The sequence below is a fragment of the Muntiacus reevesi genome, chromosome 2 (assembly GCF_963930625.1).
Source record: "Muntiacus reevesi chromosome 2, mMunRee1.1, whole genome shotgun sequence".
NCBI lineage: Eukaryota > Metazoa > Chordata > Mammalia > Artiodactyla > Cervidae > Muntiacus > Muntiacus reevesi.
The window spans coordinates 215,409,183-215,430,803 of NC_089250.1; the positions used below are offsets into that span (position 1 = coordinate 215,409,183).

At 52.4% G+C, this 21,621-nt stretch overlaps 1 protein-coding gene across 2 annotated transcripts in view; it reads left to right on the forward strand.

Moving 5' to 3' along the window:
* The window catches only part of ST3GAL2 (ST3 beta-galactoside alpha-2,3-sialyltransferase 2), a 48,814-nt gene extending 28,658 nt beyond the window's left edge, over nt 1-20,156 (forward strand). For both annotated transcript variants that reach the window (XM_065924984.1, XM_065924985.1), the window contains exons 2-7: nt 5,187-6,497; nt 8,758-8,951; nt 14,709-14,888; nt 16,425-16,470; nt 16,777-16,896; nt 17,747-20,156. In XM_065924984.1, coding sequence (XP_065781056.1) covers nt 6,159-6,497; nt 8,758-8,951; nt 14,709-14,888; nt 16,425-16,470; nt 16,777-16,896; nt 17,747-17,920 — 1,053 coding nt within the window. In that variant the 5' untranslated portion in view covers nt 5,187-6,158 and the 3' untranslated portion in view covers nt 17,921-20,156. The remainder of the gene's footprint in view (nt 1-5,186; nt 6,498-8,757; nt 8,952-14,708; nt 14,889-16,424; nt 16,471-16,776; nt 16,897-17,746) is intronic.
* The last annotated feature ends 1,465 nt before the right edge of the window (nt 20,157-21,621 follow it).

Below are 21,621 nucleotides of genomic sequence, written 5' to 3' on the forward strand. Positions count from 1 at the left end.
TGCCCTGCTAGTCTTACGCAGCAACCAGAGTAGTCCCTTAGCAAAAAATGTTTTAACCTGCAAAAAAAAAAAAAAAAATAGATTTTATAATGAAATTCATCACACATTCAGAATAGTATGTATCATGTAAATTCCTTAAAGAATAAAAATTTAAAATACTCTGTTCTTCCTACCTGGATTAAAGAGTAACACATTTCCTAGTACTTCTAACGTCCCAATAGGCCCTTCTTCTTTTTTCTTTTCTTTTAGGCCCTTCTTATCTTACCTGTCTTCTTCCTCTCCAGGGAAACTTCCTGAATTTTACAGTGTTTCCCTGATTTTATCTGTTGTTTTATCATCTTTGTACAGAGGCTTAAACAATTTACTGCTTAGCGTTGCATACTTTTGAACTTTTCATGAATTCACACAATAAGTATCCCTAACTTATTCTTTTTGCTCAGCATAGTAGTCTTTTGGTCATATTCATCCCTGTTTATTTCTGAAACTGGAGTTCATTCATGTTTACCATATGACATGAATGGACCACAATTTATCCATCCTATTCTGATGGGCATTTGGGTTGTTGACAGTTTTCAGCTATTAACCAGTGCTGCCTTAAGCATTCATGTATGTCTCTTGGTACATATGTTCACGTGTATCTGGTGGTAGAAACACCAGAGTTTACTACACAACCACAAGGATAACTAAAATTAAAAAGATAGAAGATACTCAGGCCATGAAACAAATGATACTCTCATTCATTACTGGTGGAAACTTATGCTACAACCACTCTGGAAAGCTATTTGATCATTTCTGGTAAGGTTAAACATACTGGTGTATGTACCATATGACTCTATAATTCCACTCCCAGGTATTTACCCCAGAGAAGTGAGACTTTGTGTCCACAAAATGACTTGTACAGAAAGGTCAGGGCTGTTTTACTCATAGCAACCAAAAATTGCAAACAACTCACTGTCCAAACATGGATAAGAATAAACTACTGATACATACAACATGGATGAATCTCTAAAACACTGTGTTGAGCAAAAGAAGCCAGCCAGGCAGGAGTGTTTATATGAAGTTCAAGACTCAAGTAAACCTAGTGTATGATGACAGGACTCAGCAGAATGGTAGAACGGTGAATAATGACCAGAAAGGGGCACAAGAGAGCCCCCTGGGCGGGGGAGGGGGATGGCTGTGTGTGGAAATGCACTGTATTTTATTCTGGGTGCTTACACAGACACACACATGGGTAAACATGCATTAAGCTATACATTGAAAGGCTTCTGCATCTTATTGTTTGTGAATTAAATCTCAGTGGAAGAAATAGATTGTCCCAAGTAGGGGCAAGATTTTAGGGGAAAATGAAACAGCTGTCAGGGTTCAACTTAAGCTTTATTTATTTATTTCTTGATGTGGACCATTTTTAAACTCTATATTGAATTTGTTACAATATTTTGTCTGTTTTATGTTTTGGTTTTTTTGACCTTGAAGCATATGAGATCTCAGCTCCCCAACCAGGGATCGAATCCACACCCCCTTCATTGCAAGGCAAAGTCTTAACTGGACCAGACGCCAGGGAAGTTCATAAACTTAAGCTTTAAATCAGCTTCATAGGACAAGCAGGCTGGACTCACCAGTTTTATAACTCATTGATTCCAAATATCCAGTCTTTGGGTGACAAACTTCATTCCCAACCAAACCAGAGGAAGACTGCAGTTACTCCAAACGTCATCACAGAATAACATCAGGGCATCACAGAATAAATCAGACCAGGACAGACAGGGAGACTTTCTAATCTCTCATGTTCTCATGCTCTCTGATCACGTGTGTTCCCATGTCATATTTCCTGTAAGAAAGATGTTTTTAAATTTTTCTTAAAAAAAATACTATTCATGTCCACGTTTTTTAAGTAATGCCAGATTAGCCTCCCAAGCATTGTACCAATTTATTTTCTCACCAGTGGTGACTGAGTATTCTTGATACGCTGCATCCTCTCTCCACTCTTGGTACTGTTAGTTTTTAAAAATTTGCTCCAAGGGCCTATTTTAAAATATAAATCAGGTCATGACACATCCCTCCCTTAAAGCCGCCCATTAGATTCATAATAAATCCTAATCCTTTCAAAGCCCATCGTAACTGGGCACCTCATACTTTCCTCTCCAACACTCTCCCCCATTTCCCTGCCCTTCTTGTTGTGTTCATTTATTTAACACTTACTTACTTATTTGGCTGCGCCAGGTCTTGGGCTTCCCTGGTGGCTCAGACGGTAAAGAATTCACCTGCAATGCGGGAGACCTAGATTTGATCCCTGGGTTGGAAAGACCTCCTGGAGGAGGGCATGGCAACCCCTTCCAGTGTTCTTGCCTGGAGAATCCCATGGATAGAGGAGCCTGGCGTTCTGCAGTCCATGGGGTCACAGAGTCGGACACGACTGAGTGCCAGGTCTCAGTTGTGGCATGGCACACAGAATCTTCAGTCTTCTTGCTGCGTGTGGGATCTTGGTTCTCTGAGCAGGGACTGAACCCGGGCCTCCTGCGTTGGGAGCGTGGAGTCAGCTGCTGGACCAGCAGGGAAGCCCCTCTCCCAGCTTTAATGGGTCAGGCTCTTTCTTCCTGTGTCCCCTGCTCCCTCTCACGGCACCTGTCATTTCCATCGTGGCATTCATCACCCCCGTGTGGTTGTATTTGCCCTGGACCGGAAGATCCATGAGGACAGGACGCGTATGGACTGTCCCACACTAGCCCCCGAGCCTTCCCTGGCTCCTTCAGTATCTGTTGAATGAATAAACAAGCCAGCACCATCCAGGCGGCCCTGGAAGACTGGCCTCCTTCCTTCTGAGTGCCCCAGAGGCAGGGGCAAGTGTGTGCCCTTCCCCTGTCTTTTTGACCCTGGGGTTGGCCTGGGCTTAACATGAAAGACCAGAGCAGCCAGGAAAGGGGAGAGATCAGAATTAGCCAGTGGCAGCTGGAGGCCATGGGGGTGCTTAGCCATGCAACTTCTGGACTTGGAGCGCTCGTCGATGACCTCGGGAAGTTTCTTGCTGCTTTACCAACAGCCCCGCCCTGTGCCCAGAGTTGCCCTCAGCACCAGCTCCCACACACAGCCCAGCCTTGGGATTTGCAGAGCAATGGTTCTTGTTGGTGACCGGCTTCTCTGCTCTTCCTAAACAGTGACGAAACTTGGGCTTTTCCCCTCCCTGACAAGCAGCCAGTTACCTCAGGTGCCTACTTCGTTAGGACTCCAAGGAGTTACTGCAGGCCCAGCCTGGGAGCCTTCGGAGACTCCTGTGCTGGCTTCGGCTAGAGTCTGCCTTCAGGGGCCACACTGGGCCACCCTCCAGAAACCAGGTCTCCCAGCCTGACCCCTAGCCCCATCCCTTACTCATTCTGGAAAGTCGCCACCTCCGGACGGGTTGCCTCGTGGCAGGTTCTCAGCTCACAGGGTGCTGGGAGCAGGACCCTGCAAACCCAAGTTCTTTTCATTAGATGTTGGGTGTGAGCACTCGGAGGCCCTGAGGAGACAATAGAAGGAGACTTCTGTTGATACTGACAGACCGTGCGCCCAGCCGCTGTGCCTGGAGAGGGTGCAGGAGACCCTCGGGCAGGAGCGCGCTGGACCAGTGTGGCTGGGCCTGGGGCTTAGAGCTGGGAGCCCCGCTAAGGCCTGTGGGCGAAGCTTCACCCTGGACCCTGGGAAGCCAGCTTCTGTGTCTCCTTGTCTCTTACCCCTGAGCCTCTGGGCCATTGAAGGAACTCGTGGGCTGCTTTCTACACCCTGGCCAGTCTCAGGCTTTGGAACCATGTAGAACTGAACTTAAATCTCAGTTCCACTCAGGAGGCTACGACCTTAGGCAAGTCCTTCACGTGTGCAACCATTGTTTCCCCACCTGGAATAATGTCTCCTCATTGGAACATGCTAGTTCTGCTCCCTGATGGCTTTGTGGTTTGGCGTGGCCCCAGAAATTTGAGCTGCCATGAATGGAGAGGGTGGCAGAGGTTCTTGAATGTGGAGCCGAGAGGCCTTCTGTGCAGCAAAGGACCTGGGAGGGCTGGCTGAGGTGGCGCTCCTGTGAACAGCTGTACCCGGGGCCAGGTCAGAACCAGGGCAGGCGGGATTTGGAGAGGAGCTGGTGGAGACATGTGGGCCACGGGGATTAAGTGCTCCCCATGGCGTGGAGTCAGGCCTGGGGCTCCACTCTCAGCCTTGTCCTCACTCTCACCCTGGCTCCCGAGCACGTGGCGTGAATTCGGGCTCCTTTCCTCCCGGCGGATCCACACACCACCCTGCTGCCTCTTTTCACGGCTGGCCCGGGGACTCAGGCTGTGAGTACCCACAGGGGCCCTGGCATTTATACCATAGCCTGCAGATGAAGGCAGCTGTCCAGAGGGCTGAGCAGTGGCCCCAGCATCCTGTCACGGTCAGGTTCTCTGCTGACACCAGAGCTGGAAGGGGTGTGAACGATTCACCTGGCTAACCCAGGACTGCCTCATCTGTGTAGCCCACGCTGGGGAGAGAGGAGGGTCAATCCCAGGGCCCAGGCCGGCTGCACCCCTCACTGTGTGGGTGCTCTATCTCTTCTCAGGGGTCCAGAGCACCCAGGCCAGGGGGGTCATATCTGCAGTCCCCCATGATCTTTCCTCTGGGCCATTTTCTCTTGTTTCACCTGAAATTAACCTCCTATAGCTGGAATAGGAGCTTCCTAAACCTGGCTTTTGCAGGTACTCATTTTGTGGCTCTAGGGAGATCACTTTCCATCCTTGTTGTTGAAGTGTCAACGTGTTAGCTGCTCAGTCGTGTTTGACTTTTTACGATCCTATGGACTGTAGCCCACGCGGCTCTTCTCTCCATTGAATTCTCCAGGCAAGAGTAGGGGAGTGGATTGCCATTTCCTTCTCCAGGGGCTCTTCCCGACCCAGGGATCAAACTCCACTCTCCTGCATCACAGGCAGAATCTTTACTGTCTGAACCACCTCTGGCTCGTAGTGAGGATGGCGGGCTGATCTTGTCCTGTGATGCCGGAGTTAAAAAGCAGAGCGCGGTGCTGTCAGCGCGGGGAGGGAGGAGCCCTCCTTTGTCCGCCCTTTGGTTAAGGGGGCGTCTTCTTCCGCCAGCTCTGCCCACTCTGGGCCTCGGGGGCGGGGCCGGGGGACAGCATGTGTGCCTGTGGGATCTGTCTGCACGTTATTTTTCCTCTCTGATTTCAGAGTCACGCTGCAGCAGCCTGGTGCCTGACAAGTGAGGGGAACCTGCCGGGGGATTACTGCTCGCTCAGGGCAGGACCGAGGCCTCGGAAGCAGGGATGGGCAGGGCAGCCTCCAAGCCTGGGCCAGCAGCAACAAGAGCGCCCGTTCGGTTGCCCCATGTGGCACTCAAAGCAGCACTCTTCTGAGGAGCGGGAGATTGCAGGCCCTAAGGACCGCACGGCAGGAGCTGGAGCTCGGCCACCCCTCCACAACTAGGACCATCAGGAGAAGGGGCTGGCGCCTCTGGGGAAGTAGGAAGGAGGAACCCAACGGCAGGAGGACCTTGTCCCTGAAGAGTTTACCGGCACCCACAGAGCTTCCTGAGTCTCTTCTCTCCAGATTGGGCTCGTTCCCTTTTCTCCCCCGGCAGAGGCATTGGGCCCAGAGACGGAAAGACTTCATGACGTTCTGTCTGCTGGAAGCCCACGTGCTCTCTGCTGTGACTAGGGTTCAAGGGCTTCCCCGCTGCGGGGGACGAGGGGCCGCCTCGGCATCTGCTCATGAACCACAAGGACCCCGAATGCTCCAGACTGGATCGTTTCAAGCCGCCAAAGAGGGGGACCCCCAGAGCTGGCAGCCAGCAACCCCAAGGGACTAGAGGGCTGGGATGGACTGACCTCCTCTTTGCCGCGGCTCGAGGAGCAGCAGAGCCTCTGTGGCCCAGCTAGTGGCAGACAGAGCTGATGAAGCCGTGAGCGGGGCTGACGGCTGGGACAGGAGCCGCTGCTGCTGCCACGGACTCTCCTGGCGCCGGGGGCGCATGCGCGGGCCCCTGCTGCTGTCCCAGCTCAGCACCTGCCCGCATGTCCTTTGCACGAGGTGCCAAAGCACGTGGGCTGCTCTGTAGCTGGCCTGTCGGCAGGCTGGGAAAGCAGTGGCCGCGGTGAGGTCCGCCTGCCGCCGGCCTGAGGGCCCAGCTCCCAGGGGCGCACCATGAAGTGCTCGCTGCGGGTGTGGTTCCTCTCCGTGGCCTTCCTGCTGGTGTTCGTCATGTCGCTGCTGTTCACCTACTCCCACCACAGCACAGCCACCCTGCCCTACCTGGACTCGGGCGCCCTGGACGGGGCCCCCCGGGTGAAGCTGGTTCCGGGCTACGTTGGCCTGCAGCGCCTCAGCAAGGAGGGGCTGGCCGGCAAGAGCTGCGCCTGTCGCCGCTGCATGGGCGACACCGGTGCCTCCGAGTGGTTCGACAGCCACTTCAACAGCAACATCTCCCCCGTCTGGACTCGGGAGAATATGAACCTGCCCCCCGACGTCCAGAGGTGGTGGATGGTGAGAAAGTCGTGGCCTTTGCTGCCCCCTCCCTGGAGTCTGTCCCCGTCTGTTTAGGAGACCCCCTGAGCATCCCCTCTGGGATTTGGGCCGTCTGCCTCCTGGCCCCCTTTGCACCCTTCACTGGACCAGAGCCAGCCACCAGGGGTACAGAGTGTGAAGGGCAGAGTGCGCTTTGGCTGGGAAGGGGAGAGAACGCACATTTCTAGTGCCTGTAGAGGCCAAACAGAGACCAGAAATGCCTGCTGGGTCAAGGAGGTAAAATAAACAGGAGAGGTAGGTCTCTGGGGAGAAGATGCTGAGAAGTGAAGCCCATGGCAACAGGAAGGCCTGCCCTTCAGAAAACAGGCGGCCACTCAGCTCCAGTGCTTACTGCGATGCTGGCTGCTTCCTCATTTGTAAATGTTTGCCCCAAATAATTTGAAACACCGTTCCATTCACTTGGTTCTCTCCACTTGCTAGAAAAGGTTTTCTTCTGGGTTAGGATACGAAAGCATCATGGATCCTTTGGGGGCTGAGGGGAGGGGAGGAGAGGAAGCCACTCTGCTGGACCCTGTCACCTCTTTGCTGCTTTGCCCACCCCCCACCCCCACCGTCTCTAGTGCATCGCTCCACAGGCTCCGCCAGGGCCATCTGGTCGCCACAGATGTCAGCTGTGGCTCTGTGTCAGTCCTCAACCCAGGGCCCCGCAGGCTGCCGGCGCTCCCTGCTGAGGGCTGCGGAGGCACTGCATGCTCCCCGGTTTCCCCAGCTGGCAAACGGGGAGGGTGGTAACTCTCCCTCTTTCTCACATTTAGGGCAGCTGTGAGAATGAGCTCCTGCGACCGGGCTTATCAGAGCAACTCACAGATTCTGCTCCTGGGCCAGACTGTCAGAGCCCCCAAGTTTACAGGGCAGGATCTACCAGGAGCCACACGGGCCCTTCCCATGACAACGCGGAGCCCTCGAAGGGTCCTGCCTGTTCCTCATAGTCACATCCTTCATTTTATGGGGAAATCCAGGTTCGGAGAGTGCACAGGGCTTGCCCAAGGGCATAGGTCTCAGAGGTGGCCACAAAGGGCCAGAACCGGCCTCTGGGCAGCGATGGACTGAGAGGGCGGCCAGGCCCCCCTGCCCACAGGGGTGAAACTCAGAGCTGTCTAAGCCCCAGAAGCCACTTCTCTGCTGCTCCCCACAGTCACTTGCTTTTGCTGTGAACCTAGAAATTCTTACTTCAGAGCTAAGCTTCCTCTCCACACTGAGTCCTTGTTCTTGTGCTCGGGGGCCCTTCCTGTGCTCAGGGCAGCAGGCCCACCATCCCCTTCCTGCGTCTCGCCCCTGAGCAGCTCCCATGAGCCACAAACCCGCAGTGTTATGGCTCGGATCGCAGAGCATGTTAAAGCCCTTAGAGGGGGTGGCCGGGGGTTGAGTCCAGCTCCGTGTTCTAAAACTGTTTGCCTTAATTGCCATCGTTAGGAATCAGCATATTTCACATGAGATCTGTATTTTCAGCTTTTCTTGAAAAATTAGAAAATCTGGTCCCTCTGACAGTCCCACAAGGCAACAATCGGTTTAAGTCAGCCCTTTTTCATGGCAGCTCCTGTCTGCTATGGGCCTACCTGCCTCTTCACTCCTGAGTGTTAACCTGTCTGGCACTGTGGGCCTTTAAGTGCTGCCCTGGACTCATTCTACAGTCTTCAAAATCACTGGTGCCTAGAGGGGTGGGGACTAGTTTCTCTCCAGCTCTTCTGACTCTGGAGGATATCTGTGCCCTTTTGCCTTTTCCCCAGAGCTGAGGGCTCCAGGTCTCCCCCGGATCTCGCCTGGAGCTTTGGGCTGAGTCCCAGGGGCGCCCCCTGCAGGCTGACTGGGAATGAGTCCCTGAAGCTCCCCCGAGACTTTCCTCATTAATGGCATTCAGAATGACTGTAGAGCAGCTGCCCCAGAGGACCGCAGAGCAGGGGCCTCTCCACTTTGTGGCACAGGCCTGCAGACTCCCAGAGAGCAGGCTGGAGAGCACCTTGGCCCCTGAGTCCAACCAGGATCACAGAGCTGCTCCTGAGAGCAGGGCACTGGTCTGGACACAGCTCTGTTGTTGAGTTCCGGGAGGGCCCTCACTGCTCAGGGAGGATTCCCGCCCCACGACAGTAGGAGACCTGGGCAGCTTGGACCCTGCAGGCTGAGGGGAGCGAGGGGGAGCAGGCGGGAGTTGCCTCCTGCTCACTCCGCCCTCCCTACCCTCCCTGCTCCCCCCTTTCTTTTTTCTCCCTCTCCTCCACAGATGCTGCAGCCACAGTTCAAGTCACACAATACCAATGAGGTGCTGGAGAAGCTGTTCCAGATAGTGCCAGGCGAGAACCCCTACCGGTTCCGGGACCCCCGCCAGTGCCGGCGCTGTGCCGTGGTGGGCAACTCGGGCAACCTGCGGGGCTCTGGCTATGGGCCAGACGTGGACGGGCACAACTTTATCATGAGGTGAGTCCCGGGGGAGCCCAAGGCTGGATATGGGACAAGCCTCCAGGAGGGGGCACTGGCCTCCTTGACCTTGCCCAACTGTGGGAGGAATTGCCAGCTGCTGGGGGTCCTGGAGGACCCTAATACCCAGAATCTTCCATGACAAGCTCAAGTTTCTTGCTTTTGTTTCTGAGGTGAATTTATTGTTGTTCAGTCTCTCAGTCGTGGTCGATTCTTTGCGACCCCACAGACTGCAGCGTGCCCGGCTTCCCCCTCCTTCACCATCTCCCGTAGCTTGTTCAAACTCAGGTCTATTGAGTTGGTGATGCCATCCAACCATTTTGTCCTCTGTGGATGAAGAGACACAATTCCCATTCTAAACTTTGCTTGAGGCCCATACTCAGCTTTCAACTCTGAATACCTCTGGAGAGAGCTAAAATCAGACTCCTGGCTGAGGTCTTGTGAAAACTCCCACCAGAGGCCCTTTCATCCATCTGGTCCCCTTAGTTGTTGGGCCAGGAGTGTGGGCCCCAAACAACTGTGGGTGATCCCTCTGGCAACTGACAGAAGAGGGGTGTCCTGGGCAGAAAAAGAAGCTGTTGGTGCCTGCTCTGAGCCCTCATCCCTGACCCTTTACCTTTTTGCATTTAGATTGTGCAAGGGCTCATTCCCTCCACAGACATCTGAGCTCAGCCTTGAGGAGAAGAGAAGGGTTGGGAGGGCACGCCTTCCAGACAGAGACGCGGAGCAGGGAGCCCGGGCAGGGGAGCAGGGACTAGAGGCGGACTTGTGACCGGAGATGGGCTACTGTGCCGCCCCTGAACTTCTGTGTTCCCCGCCTCCGCCCCCCAGATGTGGGGGCAGGAGATACCATGTGGGGGATCCTTCCATCTCACTCCTGGGTGGAGGGAGCGCCCTGAGAATAAAGATACTGAAAATGCCAGTTTTCACTAAGCATCTCTTAGGATGAGCATTGAGAAAGACCAGGTTTCACAGGAGGCGGAAGGAAGGGCTTTGTCTTAGAAACTGTTGCTGTCTCCATAGCAACACCAAGGCAGCAATGTGTCTCTGAGGCTTTCCACAGTCCTTGCAAAACCTTTCTCCTGTTAAGAGTGTTGGGGGTGGGGGAGAGAAGGGGATGCTAGGAGTGAGGTGGGTGGGGCAGAGAGGGATGCTAAGAGTGGTGGGGGTGGGAGAGATGGAGGATGCTAAGAGTGGGGGGGTGACGGGGGGAGGAATGCTAAGAGTTGGGGGGAGAGAGGGGGGATGCTAAGAGTGGGGGGTGGGGGTGTTAAGAGTCGGGGGGGAGAGAGGGGGCAGATGCTAAGAGTGGGGGGAGAGAGGGGGATGCTAAGAGTGGGGGGAGAGAGAGGGAGGGATGCTAAGAGTGGGGGGGAGGGGAGCAGATGCTAAGAGTAGGGGGGAGAGAGAGGGAGGGATGCTAAGATTGGCGGGGAGGGGGGCAGATGCTAAGAATGGGGGGGGCAGATGCTAAGGGAGGGAGAGAGGTGGGGATGCCAAGAGTGGGGGGAGAGAGGGGGGATGCTAAGAGTTTGGGGAGAGAGGGGCAGAGAGGGGGGATGCTATGAATGGGGGGGAGAGAGGGGGATGCTAAGTGTGTGTGGGGGACAGAGGGGGATGCTAAGAGTGGGGGGAGGGGGAATGCTAAGGCGGGGGAGAGGGGGGATGCTAAGAGTGGGGGGAGGGGGGATGCTAGTCCAAATCCAGGCTCCCGGAGCCACCTGAGATTCTCCCCATCTTCTGGCTGCTGGCACCCAGAAAACAAGAGAGGCGGGCTGGGAGCCAGAGGGGACCTCTCTCCCTGAGACAGTGACTGAGATGGGTGATAGGTGGCTGGCCAGCGCCTCAGAGCAGCCGTGGGACCCGGAAGGCCCGGGAAGGGCTCTGGCGTCTGTAGGTGCTGCCTGCAGGGCCTCTCCACCTCCTGCAGGGCTTCACCATGCACCTCGGAAGGTTGGGAAGCTCCAGGGAGGGAGCACAGCGGGCAGACTCTTGGCTGCTGGACAGACCAGGATGGCATCTGGTCCTAGTCAGGCAGAGAGAGGTTCACAGGAGCCAGGCCAGGAGACGGGACGGCACCTGGTCCTAGTCAGGCAGAGAGAGGCTCACAGGAGCCAGGCCAGGAGACGGGTGTTGTGGACTGACACTGGGACTTCTTTGTGGGTGTCATGAAGTCAAGTCGCTCAGTCATGTCCGACTCTGTGCGACCCCATGGACTGCAGCCTACCAGGCTCCTCCGTCCATGGGATTCTCCAGGCAAGAGTACTGGAGTGGGTTGCCATTGCCTTCTCCAGGGTTCTTTACATATTCCATATCAATGACCAAAACCCTCAATAGTGGCAGGTCTAAAGATACTCTTATTAAAATCAAGTGGAAAAGAAGGATATTTTCTGCAATACTATTTAACATAATTCTCAGAGTTAGGAAGGAAGTAAAGCAAGGAATGAACAGCAAAAGTGGCGATTGTGCACAGGATAAAAAAAAGTTTTACTTATAGATAATATGAATAAACCAACAAGCTTGTAGAATTAATAACACAGTTGAGTAAAATGGTTAGATATTATGATAAATATGTATAAATATCTTTTACTTACATGAAACTGCAGATAAAGATTTGAGTTTTTCTGTAGGTGAGTATTTGTCAACCCTGATTGCACATTATTAGTGTTACATGGCAGCTTTAAAAAATATACAGATGCCTGACCCCCACACCAGACTAGTCAAATGCCGGTCTCTTTGTGGAAGGAGTGGCTTTCAGCTGATTTGTGGAAGCAGCCAGATGGCAATGGAGGGGACTGCTTATAGGTGTGTCTTGGTTTGGAACCTGTGGGGAGGCCTCCCTTCCTGGAAACAGGACGGATGAAAGCCCCACGGATGAAAGGAAGGGCTGAGCCGAGTTACAGTGAGCTGATGGGGGAGTGTGCCCAGCCCCCAGCCCCCAGGCCCTCCCCTCGCCGCCACCTCCCCTCTGACTCCAGAGCCCCCCTGACTAGATGGAGCTGAGCTGGTTTCCCTCAGCTGGCCAGCAGATGGATCTGCAGCTCCTTAAATAGCCGCGTGCAGATGGTAGGCTCACCGTGAATACATGAAAGAGTGAAAGGGACTGAGTGCCCACACTCTGAAGCCTAAGCATGCCCATATGCGCATCCTGCTCGGGGTGCTCTGGTGGCAGGGGACAGAGAGAACTCTAGAAGTTTCTCCCTGGAGTCACGGAAATCCAACTTATCCTCTGCATCCCGCCTTGGTCCCTTTCCAGGGCCTGGCTTCTCCAGAATGAATCAGCTGTCTCCAGAAGCATGCCACTTCCTTCCCTTTCCTTGGAGGCTCTGAAACATCTTTTTAGATCCCTTTTCCATTCATCTCCAAACTTTTGGAAGCGGCTGCCTGCCCAGCAAATGGGGGGCACTCGAGGGAGGTGGAGACTCTCCAGGAGGGCTGACTCGAGGCTGGGAGACTGTGATCCTGGACGACAGGTCTAAGGAGGGGTGTCGTGACGGCTCTGGCTGCCGAACTGTGGGAAAGGCAGATGGGCGGTCTTCAGGGCTGATCTGGGGCAGCTGCAGCCCTGTGATCTGCAGGGCCATCTTGGCCTCTCCATCTTCAATGAGATGAGGTGTGTTTCTTGGGTCCTCACAAGCGTAAACCTTGACCCCAGCTCCTGCCCAGCCCAGACCCCAGCCAGCTTAAGTGCCAGCAGTCCAAGTCTGGTACCCACTTGCATACCCCAGGCAGCTGAGAAACACCATCCAATCAAGGCATCCTCTGCAACTGCTCTGTTCCTCACAGACCCCAGGGCTATCGGGGCAGAGCCAGATCCAGACTGTGGCTGTGCTGACAAGAGGACCAGTGGTGTGTGTGGAGCTGTAACCCACAGTAGATGAGAAAAAGGCATTTCAGCTCCTCTAGGAGACGGGATCTCTCAGCCCTAAAGACCAAGACATCAGAGGGGCAGTTAATCTAAAGAACTGGGTTTAGGGGAAGGGGGACAGGATCTTAATCCTTGTTCTGGGGCCAGAGCACAGTTAGTCCTACAGGAAAGAATCTAGGCTTCTCCTTGAAGCAGACAGGAAGTAAAGTGGCTAAGAATAAGGACTCCCTTTCTAGTTCCAAATCAGGCCACTCTTGGTTTCCCAAACATAATACTCTCCAGTCCCTCAAGGGAAGGGAACCAGAGAGGCAGAAGGTACAGCAAGTGATTGGTAGAGGGGGACATCTTGGACACACCCTTACCATGCTGTGCCATCCATAGAGGTGGCAGGGGAGCCCCTGTGACACAGGGCCCAGGACCTAGGGGGTGCTGGCCCCTTTAAGGACAGGGCATGTTGGCATGTTTGAACTGGCTAAAAAGCTGGGAGAGCAAGTGGGGACTTTGCTGCCTCTCTCCCAGATCCCTGTGTCCTCAGTGAAGGCCCAGGTTACAGCCACCCGCTTGGGTGGTGTGATTCTGCAGTGTGATCCACATAAGACTGTGTTCTCACAGCAGAAAAGACCAACAGGTTTGTGTTTAAAGCTGGATCACTTGTTTTTAAGATGCTCACAACAAGAGAAGCTTTGATTTTATTGATCCTATGTTTTGCACCACTTGAAAGGAATTGGAAGCCACCTTGGTGTGTCACACCGCGGTGGGCAGGGGAAGGTTGGGTGGAAGAGTCTGCGCTGGGGTTCCAGGTTCTTTTAAGACAGCAAAGGAGAGAGCCCCGCACTGCACGTGTGCCCGGGACAGCTGAGGTGGGCACTGTCAGAGCTCCGGCTTTCCCCCTTGGTCTTGGAGTGGAAGGGCAGACAGGAGCTGAAAGTGCAGCGACAGGGCGCTGGCGCTGGTGGAACTGAACTGGCTGCCTGGGGGCTGAGGGGAAGCTCCAGCTTCTTACCTTGCTTCACTGTCTTCTAGGAAAGGATAGAACAGCCTAGTGAGCTATAAGCTGTGAAAGGCTGTTTTTTTATTTTAAAAAATTGTAAAAATAATATGTTCTCATTATTGGGGGAAAAAAGAGAAGTGTGCACATTAAAAAGTGGATTATCCCATTCTCCAAGAGTAAGCATTTCTAAAATTTTAATACTCCTCCAACTTTTTTCTATTTATATACAAAAGTCAGGTTTTTTCCTCCCTCATCCCTCTTCCCTTCTTTCCCTCACTTCCTTTTTCCCTTCTCTCTCTTTCCATCCTTCCTTTTTTTCCCTCTTTTACAAAAAATGGAATCACACTATTTTTTTTTCACCATGTATTTTATTTATTTTCAGTTAGATAACTGAAATCTAACAAGATAACTGAAATCTAACTGGAATCACACTGTTGAATTTTCAGTTTTCCTTTTTTGCGTTGTGATTTCCTCTGACTGCATAGGTACTCAGAAGATATGTGTTGAAAGAAGTGAGATTCCTCACCACCTTTTTTGGTTTTTTTACTGAATAGCTCTTGAAAATTTATTTCTTGCCAGCACATGAAAAATCTGATTCATTTGTTCTGATGACCGCATGCTGTTCTGTTACATGAATGTGACAAAATGTATTGATATTAACTGGTTCTGTTTGATTGGTTCTTCTTTTTACTATTATAAATAATACTGCAATGAATATCCTTGCACACATTTTTGCACAGTGATGCAACCATTTTTTAGGATAGATTTCTGGAAATGGAATTGCTGGGTAAGTGCACACCTGTTAACATGTATGGTGGCCAGCACCAAACTGTCTTCTAGAATTCTTGTACCAGTTTCCGTGTCAGAGTCTTGTCACACCACCCTCTTGTCCCCGCAGGATGAATCAGGCACCAACCGTGGGCTTTGAGCAGGATGTCGGCAGCCGAACCACACACCATTTCATGTACCCCGAGAGTGCCAGGAACCTGCCCGCCAATGTCAGCTTCGTGCTGGTGCCCTTCAAGGCCCTGGACCTCCTGTGGATCGCCAGCGCCCTGTCCACCGGGCAGATCCGATTGTGAGTCGCTGCTGGCTGCAAGTGGGACACGGGGCGCTGCCCCGCCTGGGGAGGAACTGTTAGGGGCCAGATCTTAGAATTCCTTTCACTGACTATTTTGGCCAAGAGAGGCTGGTGAGGAGAGAAGCAGCAGTAGGGATGGCCCCAAATGGTGGCTAGCTACGGCCACAGCTTGTTTTGGGCCACTCTCTGCATGGTGGCAGCCAGCCTACTAGTGTTCGAGAGGTGACGGATACCTTTTCAGGCCCCCTTTCCAGGAGGTGGCTCCTGTCTGTTAGCCCTGCTTTAACTTTATTGAGATAGGATTCACATACCATACAGTTCACACATGTAAAGTGCAGTTCAGTGACTTTTAGTATATGCACAGGGTTTAGGGTTATGTAACCATTGCAAGTAATTTTAGAACATATGCATATTCCAAAGATGAAGATAATCTAAAGATGCCCCTGTACCCCTTACTCATCACCCCCACTCCCTCCACCCACCCCTAGCCCTAGGCAACCACTAATCTACTCTGTCTCACCATGGTTTTTGTGTGTGCACATGTGTGTGTAAAAATGTGTATATGTAACATAAAATACTATTTTAACCACACAGTTCACGAGCATTAAGTGCATTCACATTGCTGTACAAATTTCACCACAGCCCATCTCCAGAACTTTTTCATCATCTCAGATGAAAACTCTGTACTCATTAAATGGTAACTCCCCATTCCCTCCTCCCTCCAGCCCCTGATAACCACTGTTCTTTCTGTCTCTATGATTTGACTGTTCTAGGTATTTCATACACGTGGAATCATACAGTGTTTGTCCTTTTGCCTCTGGCTTATTTCAGTAGCATCATGTTTTCAGGGCTCATCTGTGTTATAGTCTGTGTCAGGGTTTTATCCCCTTTAAAGACTGCATAGTATTCTGGTGTAGGGATATATCATTTTTATCTCTTCATCTGTCCATTGGATTGTCTATTTTATCTATTCATCTGATCCATAACTGGATTACTTCCACCTTTGCCTATTTTCACTATGTATTTTTTTAAACACAGAAGTTGCAGTTTTCTGACTTTAGCTTATGTTTGGGAGTCCTCAGGGCTAAAATAAGTGCTATAGAGTTTAAGTTCCATGGATACTCAGAAATGGGAGCATAGGTTACAGGCAACATGGCTAATAGGGAAGGAGGAATTTGAGCCTAATGTGAGGACAGTAGTGTCAGGGCTGCTGTGGGCAGAGGTTAAGAGCACACACATGCTGGGTGTGAGAAGATGGGCTAACCCAAGTGGAATGTCACAGCAGAGAGTCATGGGAAGAAAAGTTGAGCTGAGTTATGGAACACCCCAGTGCTTGTGTAAACCATCCTTATTTTATCTTGGAGGACGTAGGGAGCCATTGGTTTCTGGACAAGGAGCTGCAGTGAGGTGCAGTGGGAGAGCGGTCTGGAAGCAGGGCAGCCTGTCATGAGGCCGTCATCACTTGGGCCTCAGCGGGAGGAAAGGCATCCTTGGGTAGAGCCAGCTCAGCGTTACTTTTCTTTCTGCTTGCAGTACCTATGCCCCAGTGAAGTCCTTCCTTCGAGTGGACAAAGAGAAGGTAAGCTTCCTCCTCCCCACCTCAATGGAAATAGTGCAGGCCTGACTCATGCTGTGCCTGGTCCTGTGGTTCAGGTATCCCCCAGTACCCTTCCAGAACCTTCAGAGTCCCTATATGCTGCTATGCCTGACCTTCTCCCCCCCCCCCCCCCGCCCCCCCGCCACCGCACACACACACACAGGCTGCAGGAACTAGGAAACCCTGATGGACAGGTCTACTGGCACGTGTGGAGGAACTGGTCAGAGCTTGGCCTGAGATTTCAGGTCCCAGAAACCCTCATATGCTCATTACATTTTCTCCTCCTAGGTCCAGATCTACAACCCAGCTTTCTTCAAGTACATCCATGACAGGTGGACAGAGCATCATGGGCGGTACCCTTCCACTGGGATGCTGGTACTCTTCTTTGCCCTGCATGTGTGTGATGAGGTGGGTAGCCTGGTCTGAGGATAAGATAGTAGAACCCAAGGGGCAGAGGGAACCAGCCTTTGTCAGGGCTTAGCAGTGCATCAAGAGGAATGTGTTTTTGTAGGAAGGAACTAAGTGGCTTTCATTCCCCCTATTTCAAGGCTGCAGGGTATAGATCTGCATTTCCCAAACATACTATTTTCATGATTTTACCATATCTGATATCAGTTCATTAAAACGTTAAATTTATTTAAAAAGGAAATTGAATCCCATAATTGATATTTACTTGCCATAAAGAAAGAATAACCATAAATGAAGTGGAACAGTTTTGTACTTGTTTCAACAGAATGATGTCTCCCACAGCTGTGGGCCCCAGGCCTACTCTGTGTTAAAAATGGAGATTAGTCATTCAAGGAGCCCTTCTCTGGGCTCTGCCTGTTACTCTGCCATGGACAGCAGTGCTCATGCCCAGCACACCCTTTTGCCAGTAAACTATTCAGTGTATGATATTGCGTACCTGACCAGCTTTCAATAAAATAGACCATTAAGGGGGGAAAAATGTTAGCAAGGGTTTGTGAGCTGTCAGACTGGCCCCAAACTCAGGCGTTCTTGATGTCATCAGAAGGTGGCTGGAAGGAGAACCGGAAGGGAACAGCCCTCTCCCTCTGGGACAGTGTCCTCTGGAACAGTGTCAGGGTTGGGTGTCCCGGGTCTTCTAGGCGCGTGCAGCGCGTCGGGAGCGGATGAGCCGCCGCCTGCTCGGGTCGGGGCGCCGCGGCCCCTTTCTTGTCCCCTCCCACGACCCAAGGCTCTCCCGTGCCCTCTGCTCCCGGCCCCGACGTGCAGTGACCCGCGCCGCCCTCACCCGCAGGTGAACGTGTACGGCTTCGGGGCCGACAGCCGGGGCAACTGGCACCACTACTGGGAGAATAACCGGTACGCGGGCGAGTTCCGGAAGACGGGCGTGCACGACGCTGACTTCGAGGCGCACATCATCGACATGCTGGCCAAGGCCAGCAAGATCGAGGTCTACAGAGGGAACTGAGCCCGGCCGCGTCGCGACTCTTCGGCCCCGCAGCGCGACTCCCGCCGGGACTCGGGGTCAGCCCCGGGGCGGGGCCCTCCGGAGCGTCAGCGGGCAATCGGAGCGCCGCAGCCGCGGCCTGGACCAATCACGTTGCAGCCCAGCGAGCGCTGGTATCCTTGGACAGCGAGGAGACGCCCCCAGCCGAGCACCAATCAGCGCCGCCGGCGGGCAGGGCCTTCAGCCAATCATGCGACTCAAGGAGGACTTCCGGCGCCGGGACCCGTCTCCGCCAATCGATGGCCTTCGGGGGCGGGCCGGCGGTCGTTTAATTTCCCACTCCCTTATGCTTTTGGGTAGGATTTTATTTTACGCTTTCTAAGGAGTAGGAGTTCGTTCCGGCTTCGAGAAGTATACTTCCCGCAGGTTCGGCAGATGGCGTCTCAGTCACTTTCCTGCCTAACCTCGCTGGGGGCGCCGAGAAGGAAAGGTGGGGAGGATGCGGGACAGCGGGGAGACTTCTTCCCGGGAGTGCGCCGTGACCGCGGGGCGGGCGGAAGGGCGTTCCGGCAGCCTTTCTGGTGGGCGGGGAGCGGGGCGGTCAGGTGGTTTTCAGGGAGCTCACTTTTCCCCAGGGGAAAAGTTAGAGCCCTCCCAGACCGCCGCGAACCGCCTAGAGAACTAGACCCACATTTCCTTGATCGGTCAGATGTAGATGGGTGAGTGCAAACCCACCAAAGAAATGCAGTGAGAATCTGAAGGGCACGTGGGTCCTCTCCTCCTGCCTCCTCACCTCCCGCCCTTGGCCACGCCGTGGAATGGCCTTTCTGACCGCGGCATTTAGTGTGTCACCAGAAAACTAGGATTGTGTGCACCCCTTCCTAGGCTGGCGAACTTCGTCTAGGGCTCAACTCTGAAGCACAGGTGTAAGGAATAGGACAGGAGACAGGAAACCCCGTCACGTCAGATGTCAGGTGCTATTCCGTGTGCCCTGGGCCCTATTGTTTGCTCACAACCTTTTCAGTGTCTCCCTAGGCCCTGGGTCTCCTCACCAGGCTACTTGTTCATCTGAGGGGGAAGACTGCCCTGTGATTAGGGCAGTGCAGCTCCCCCGCCTTTCCGCCTTTGGCTGCCTCTAGGGAGAGGGAGCAGCATGTAGGACAGAAGGCTGGAGATGAGACCAGCTCTCTGGTCCTTCACCTGTCACCCCCCAAAAGGGTAGGAAACCTCTTGCTCTGGGTTGGAATTTGCTTTAGCCTTATGATTTAGCTAACCTGAAATTATCATGGGTGGCTGACCAACAAAGATGCTTTTCAGATACTGAGCTGGCCATGCAAATAGCTGGGGAGGAGTGGACTTGCCTCTTGCATGCCTCCTCCCCTGCCCACATATCCCCTTGCCCGTGCTCACCTTGCTCCTTTTCCCTCTGACCCCCTTTCCGTTTCCAGCTCTAGAAGGGCTGCAAAGCTAACCAGAGGTTACAGCTGGAAGCTACTTGCGTGACTGAACCCAGCTTAAGTTCCTAGAGGAAGCTGCTGAAGGTATTCTCACCCTTGAAGGTTGGGGGAGTGTAGGAGGGGAAAAGGGCTTCTGTGAAGCTTCCAAACCACTAAAAGTATCCCCCTTCCCAACAATGACTTAAAAAACATTAAACAAACAAACAAACATAAAAACCACCCTTTTTTCTTAGTGAGTTGATACCACTCGACAGCCTCCTGGTCTTTGGTATAGTTCCTGCAGCTGGCTGAGGGAACAGGAGCCAGCAGAGGAGTATGTTAGAGGTTTAGTGGGGGGCAGTGGGCCCCGCTAAAAGTTAATATATTGAGAACTTAGCTTGAGTCTGTCCCTTACCAATTCCAAAAGTAGGAGGAGTGAAGAACGGGGGTGGGTTAGGGAGGGCTTTAGTGGAACACCTCTTTCACCACCTCCTCCCCATCATTTTAGAAAGTCAAGACCAGTTATTCTTGCCAGTCTCATCTCAGTGCTTCCTAAAGAGGCTCTTGAGTGTTTAAGAGATGAAAAAATGCAATTATGCCAAACAGTATTGAGCGGAATAATTTATTTCTTTTGTTGTTGTTGTTCCTTTTTCTTCTTTTGTTTGGGTTTTGTTTTGTTTAGAACATTAATAAATCCCCATTCTGGAAGAGGTAGGTCCCAGCACCCAACCCAGATCTTCTTTTCTACAATAGTTATTTAAGCAAATGTTTTTTTATTTTCTTCCCTTTCTCTTTCTGAATTAAAAATAAGAAACTGTGTATTCACTTGTTCGTTTTGAAATGTGTTTGATGGTGGAAAGGTGTATTTGTCAATTGGAAGTTGTGACCAAGTAATGGTGAAGATGTTGTGGGCATTGCTGGGAGGGGGTGGTGAAGTGGGGAAGGGACGACTCCCAGGCACCCATCCCTTATACATGAAGCCTCCCAGTCGCCAGCTGTGCCCTCTGGGAGGGTGGCCTTCACCACTGCCTGCTGTGTGGGCCCAGCGCAGCGTGCAGACCCCGCAGGTACCAGGATGGGGCTTTCCCTGCTCTGTTTCTGGGTTCTGTGCAGCTTCGCATGATGCCATAGGTGTGGGTTGGCAGGAAATTGGCAAAATGGTTGGAGCTGGTGCCACAGGCGTCTGAGGTAACTGCCATTTTCTTAGGCTGTCTGGATCTACTTGACCTTAATTTCCATCATGCATCAGAATGCCCCTGAACATACAGTCTTATAGTCTGGTGGATGAGTTATCTCACGATGGCTCTTTTCAGAGTCTGTACTCAACTTGGTGCCCTGCTGTCCAGTTTCTGCCAATGCCCAAGAGCAAGCTGAGTGACTTTGCAAATGGAAGATACTTTTTGGTGGAGGAAGGCACCACTTTTTGGAAGTGGTGGAGGGTTTATTCTGAAACTGTAGGTCTCTGGGCTGTAGTTCTCCTATTTGGAGTTGCCAGAGGCTCCATATGACAGTTCTCTGCCACAGACACTCCCCGGTAGCACGTACCTGAATCATAAGGCCCAGTGTCCAGATGACATGTACATAGCCATGACTGCCAAGAACTGTTTCTTGTCTGGGCCCCACTCAAAGCCACTGTCTTATGGGTCACTGTCCTTGGTGGGAACAGCACTCCAGATGTTGTACATGTTACCTCCAGGATTGAGTCTCACAAATTATATCTTTTTTTTTTTAATGTTGGCCGCGGACTCCATTGCTCTGATTTGGCAAAGATACTGTATCAGGAATCACAAGTTAGCACTGTTGCAATAAACTACTGTTATTCTCCATGATTCAGATGGCGAGTGAATGGGATGAGGAAGAAGTCATCCATCCTTCCATAACTCAAACTGGATGGCAGCACCAGTTTCTGCTAACCCTGCTGGAATGTGGTATTGAGTTTGACTTAGCATGTTGGAGATAGTTTCAGGGACATCTGTTAGGCCCTACCCCAATGGGTCTGGTTGCCAGTATGGAGATTTTGCCAGGTAGTAAATATCTCTCTTTCCTTTTGGAATTAGAGGAATTACCTTAAGATGAATCTGTGAATGTCCAATGAATCTCATTGGACCCACCATTAAATGGACTTGAACCAGAGCTCCATCTGTCATTGGCCATAAGAAGCTCAAAGTCTCATAATAAAGTGGACTGCTTTGGTATTCCGGTCTCAAAGCTAGCGTATGGTGACTCCTGAAAGTCTGGGTATTTCCCTTCTCCCAGTGCACTGTCACTCTGGAAGTAGGTTGCTCT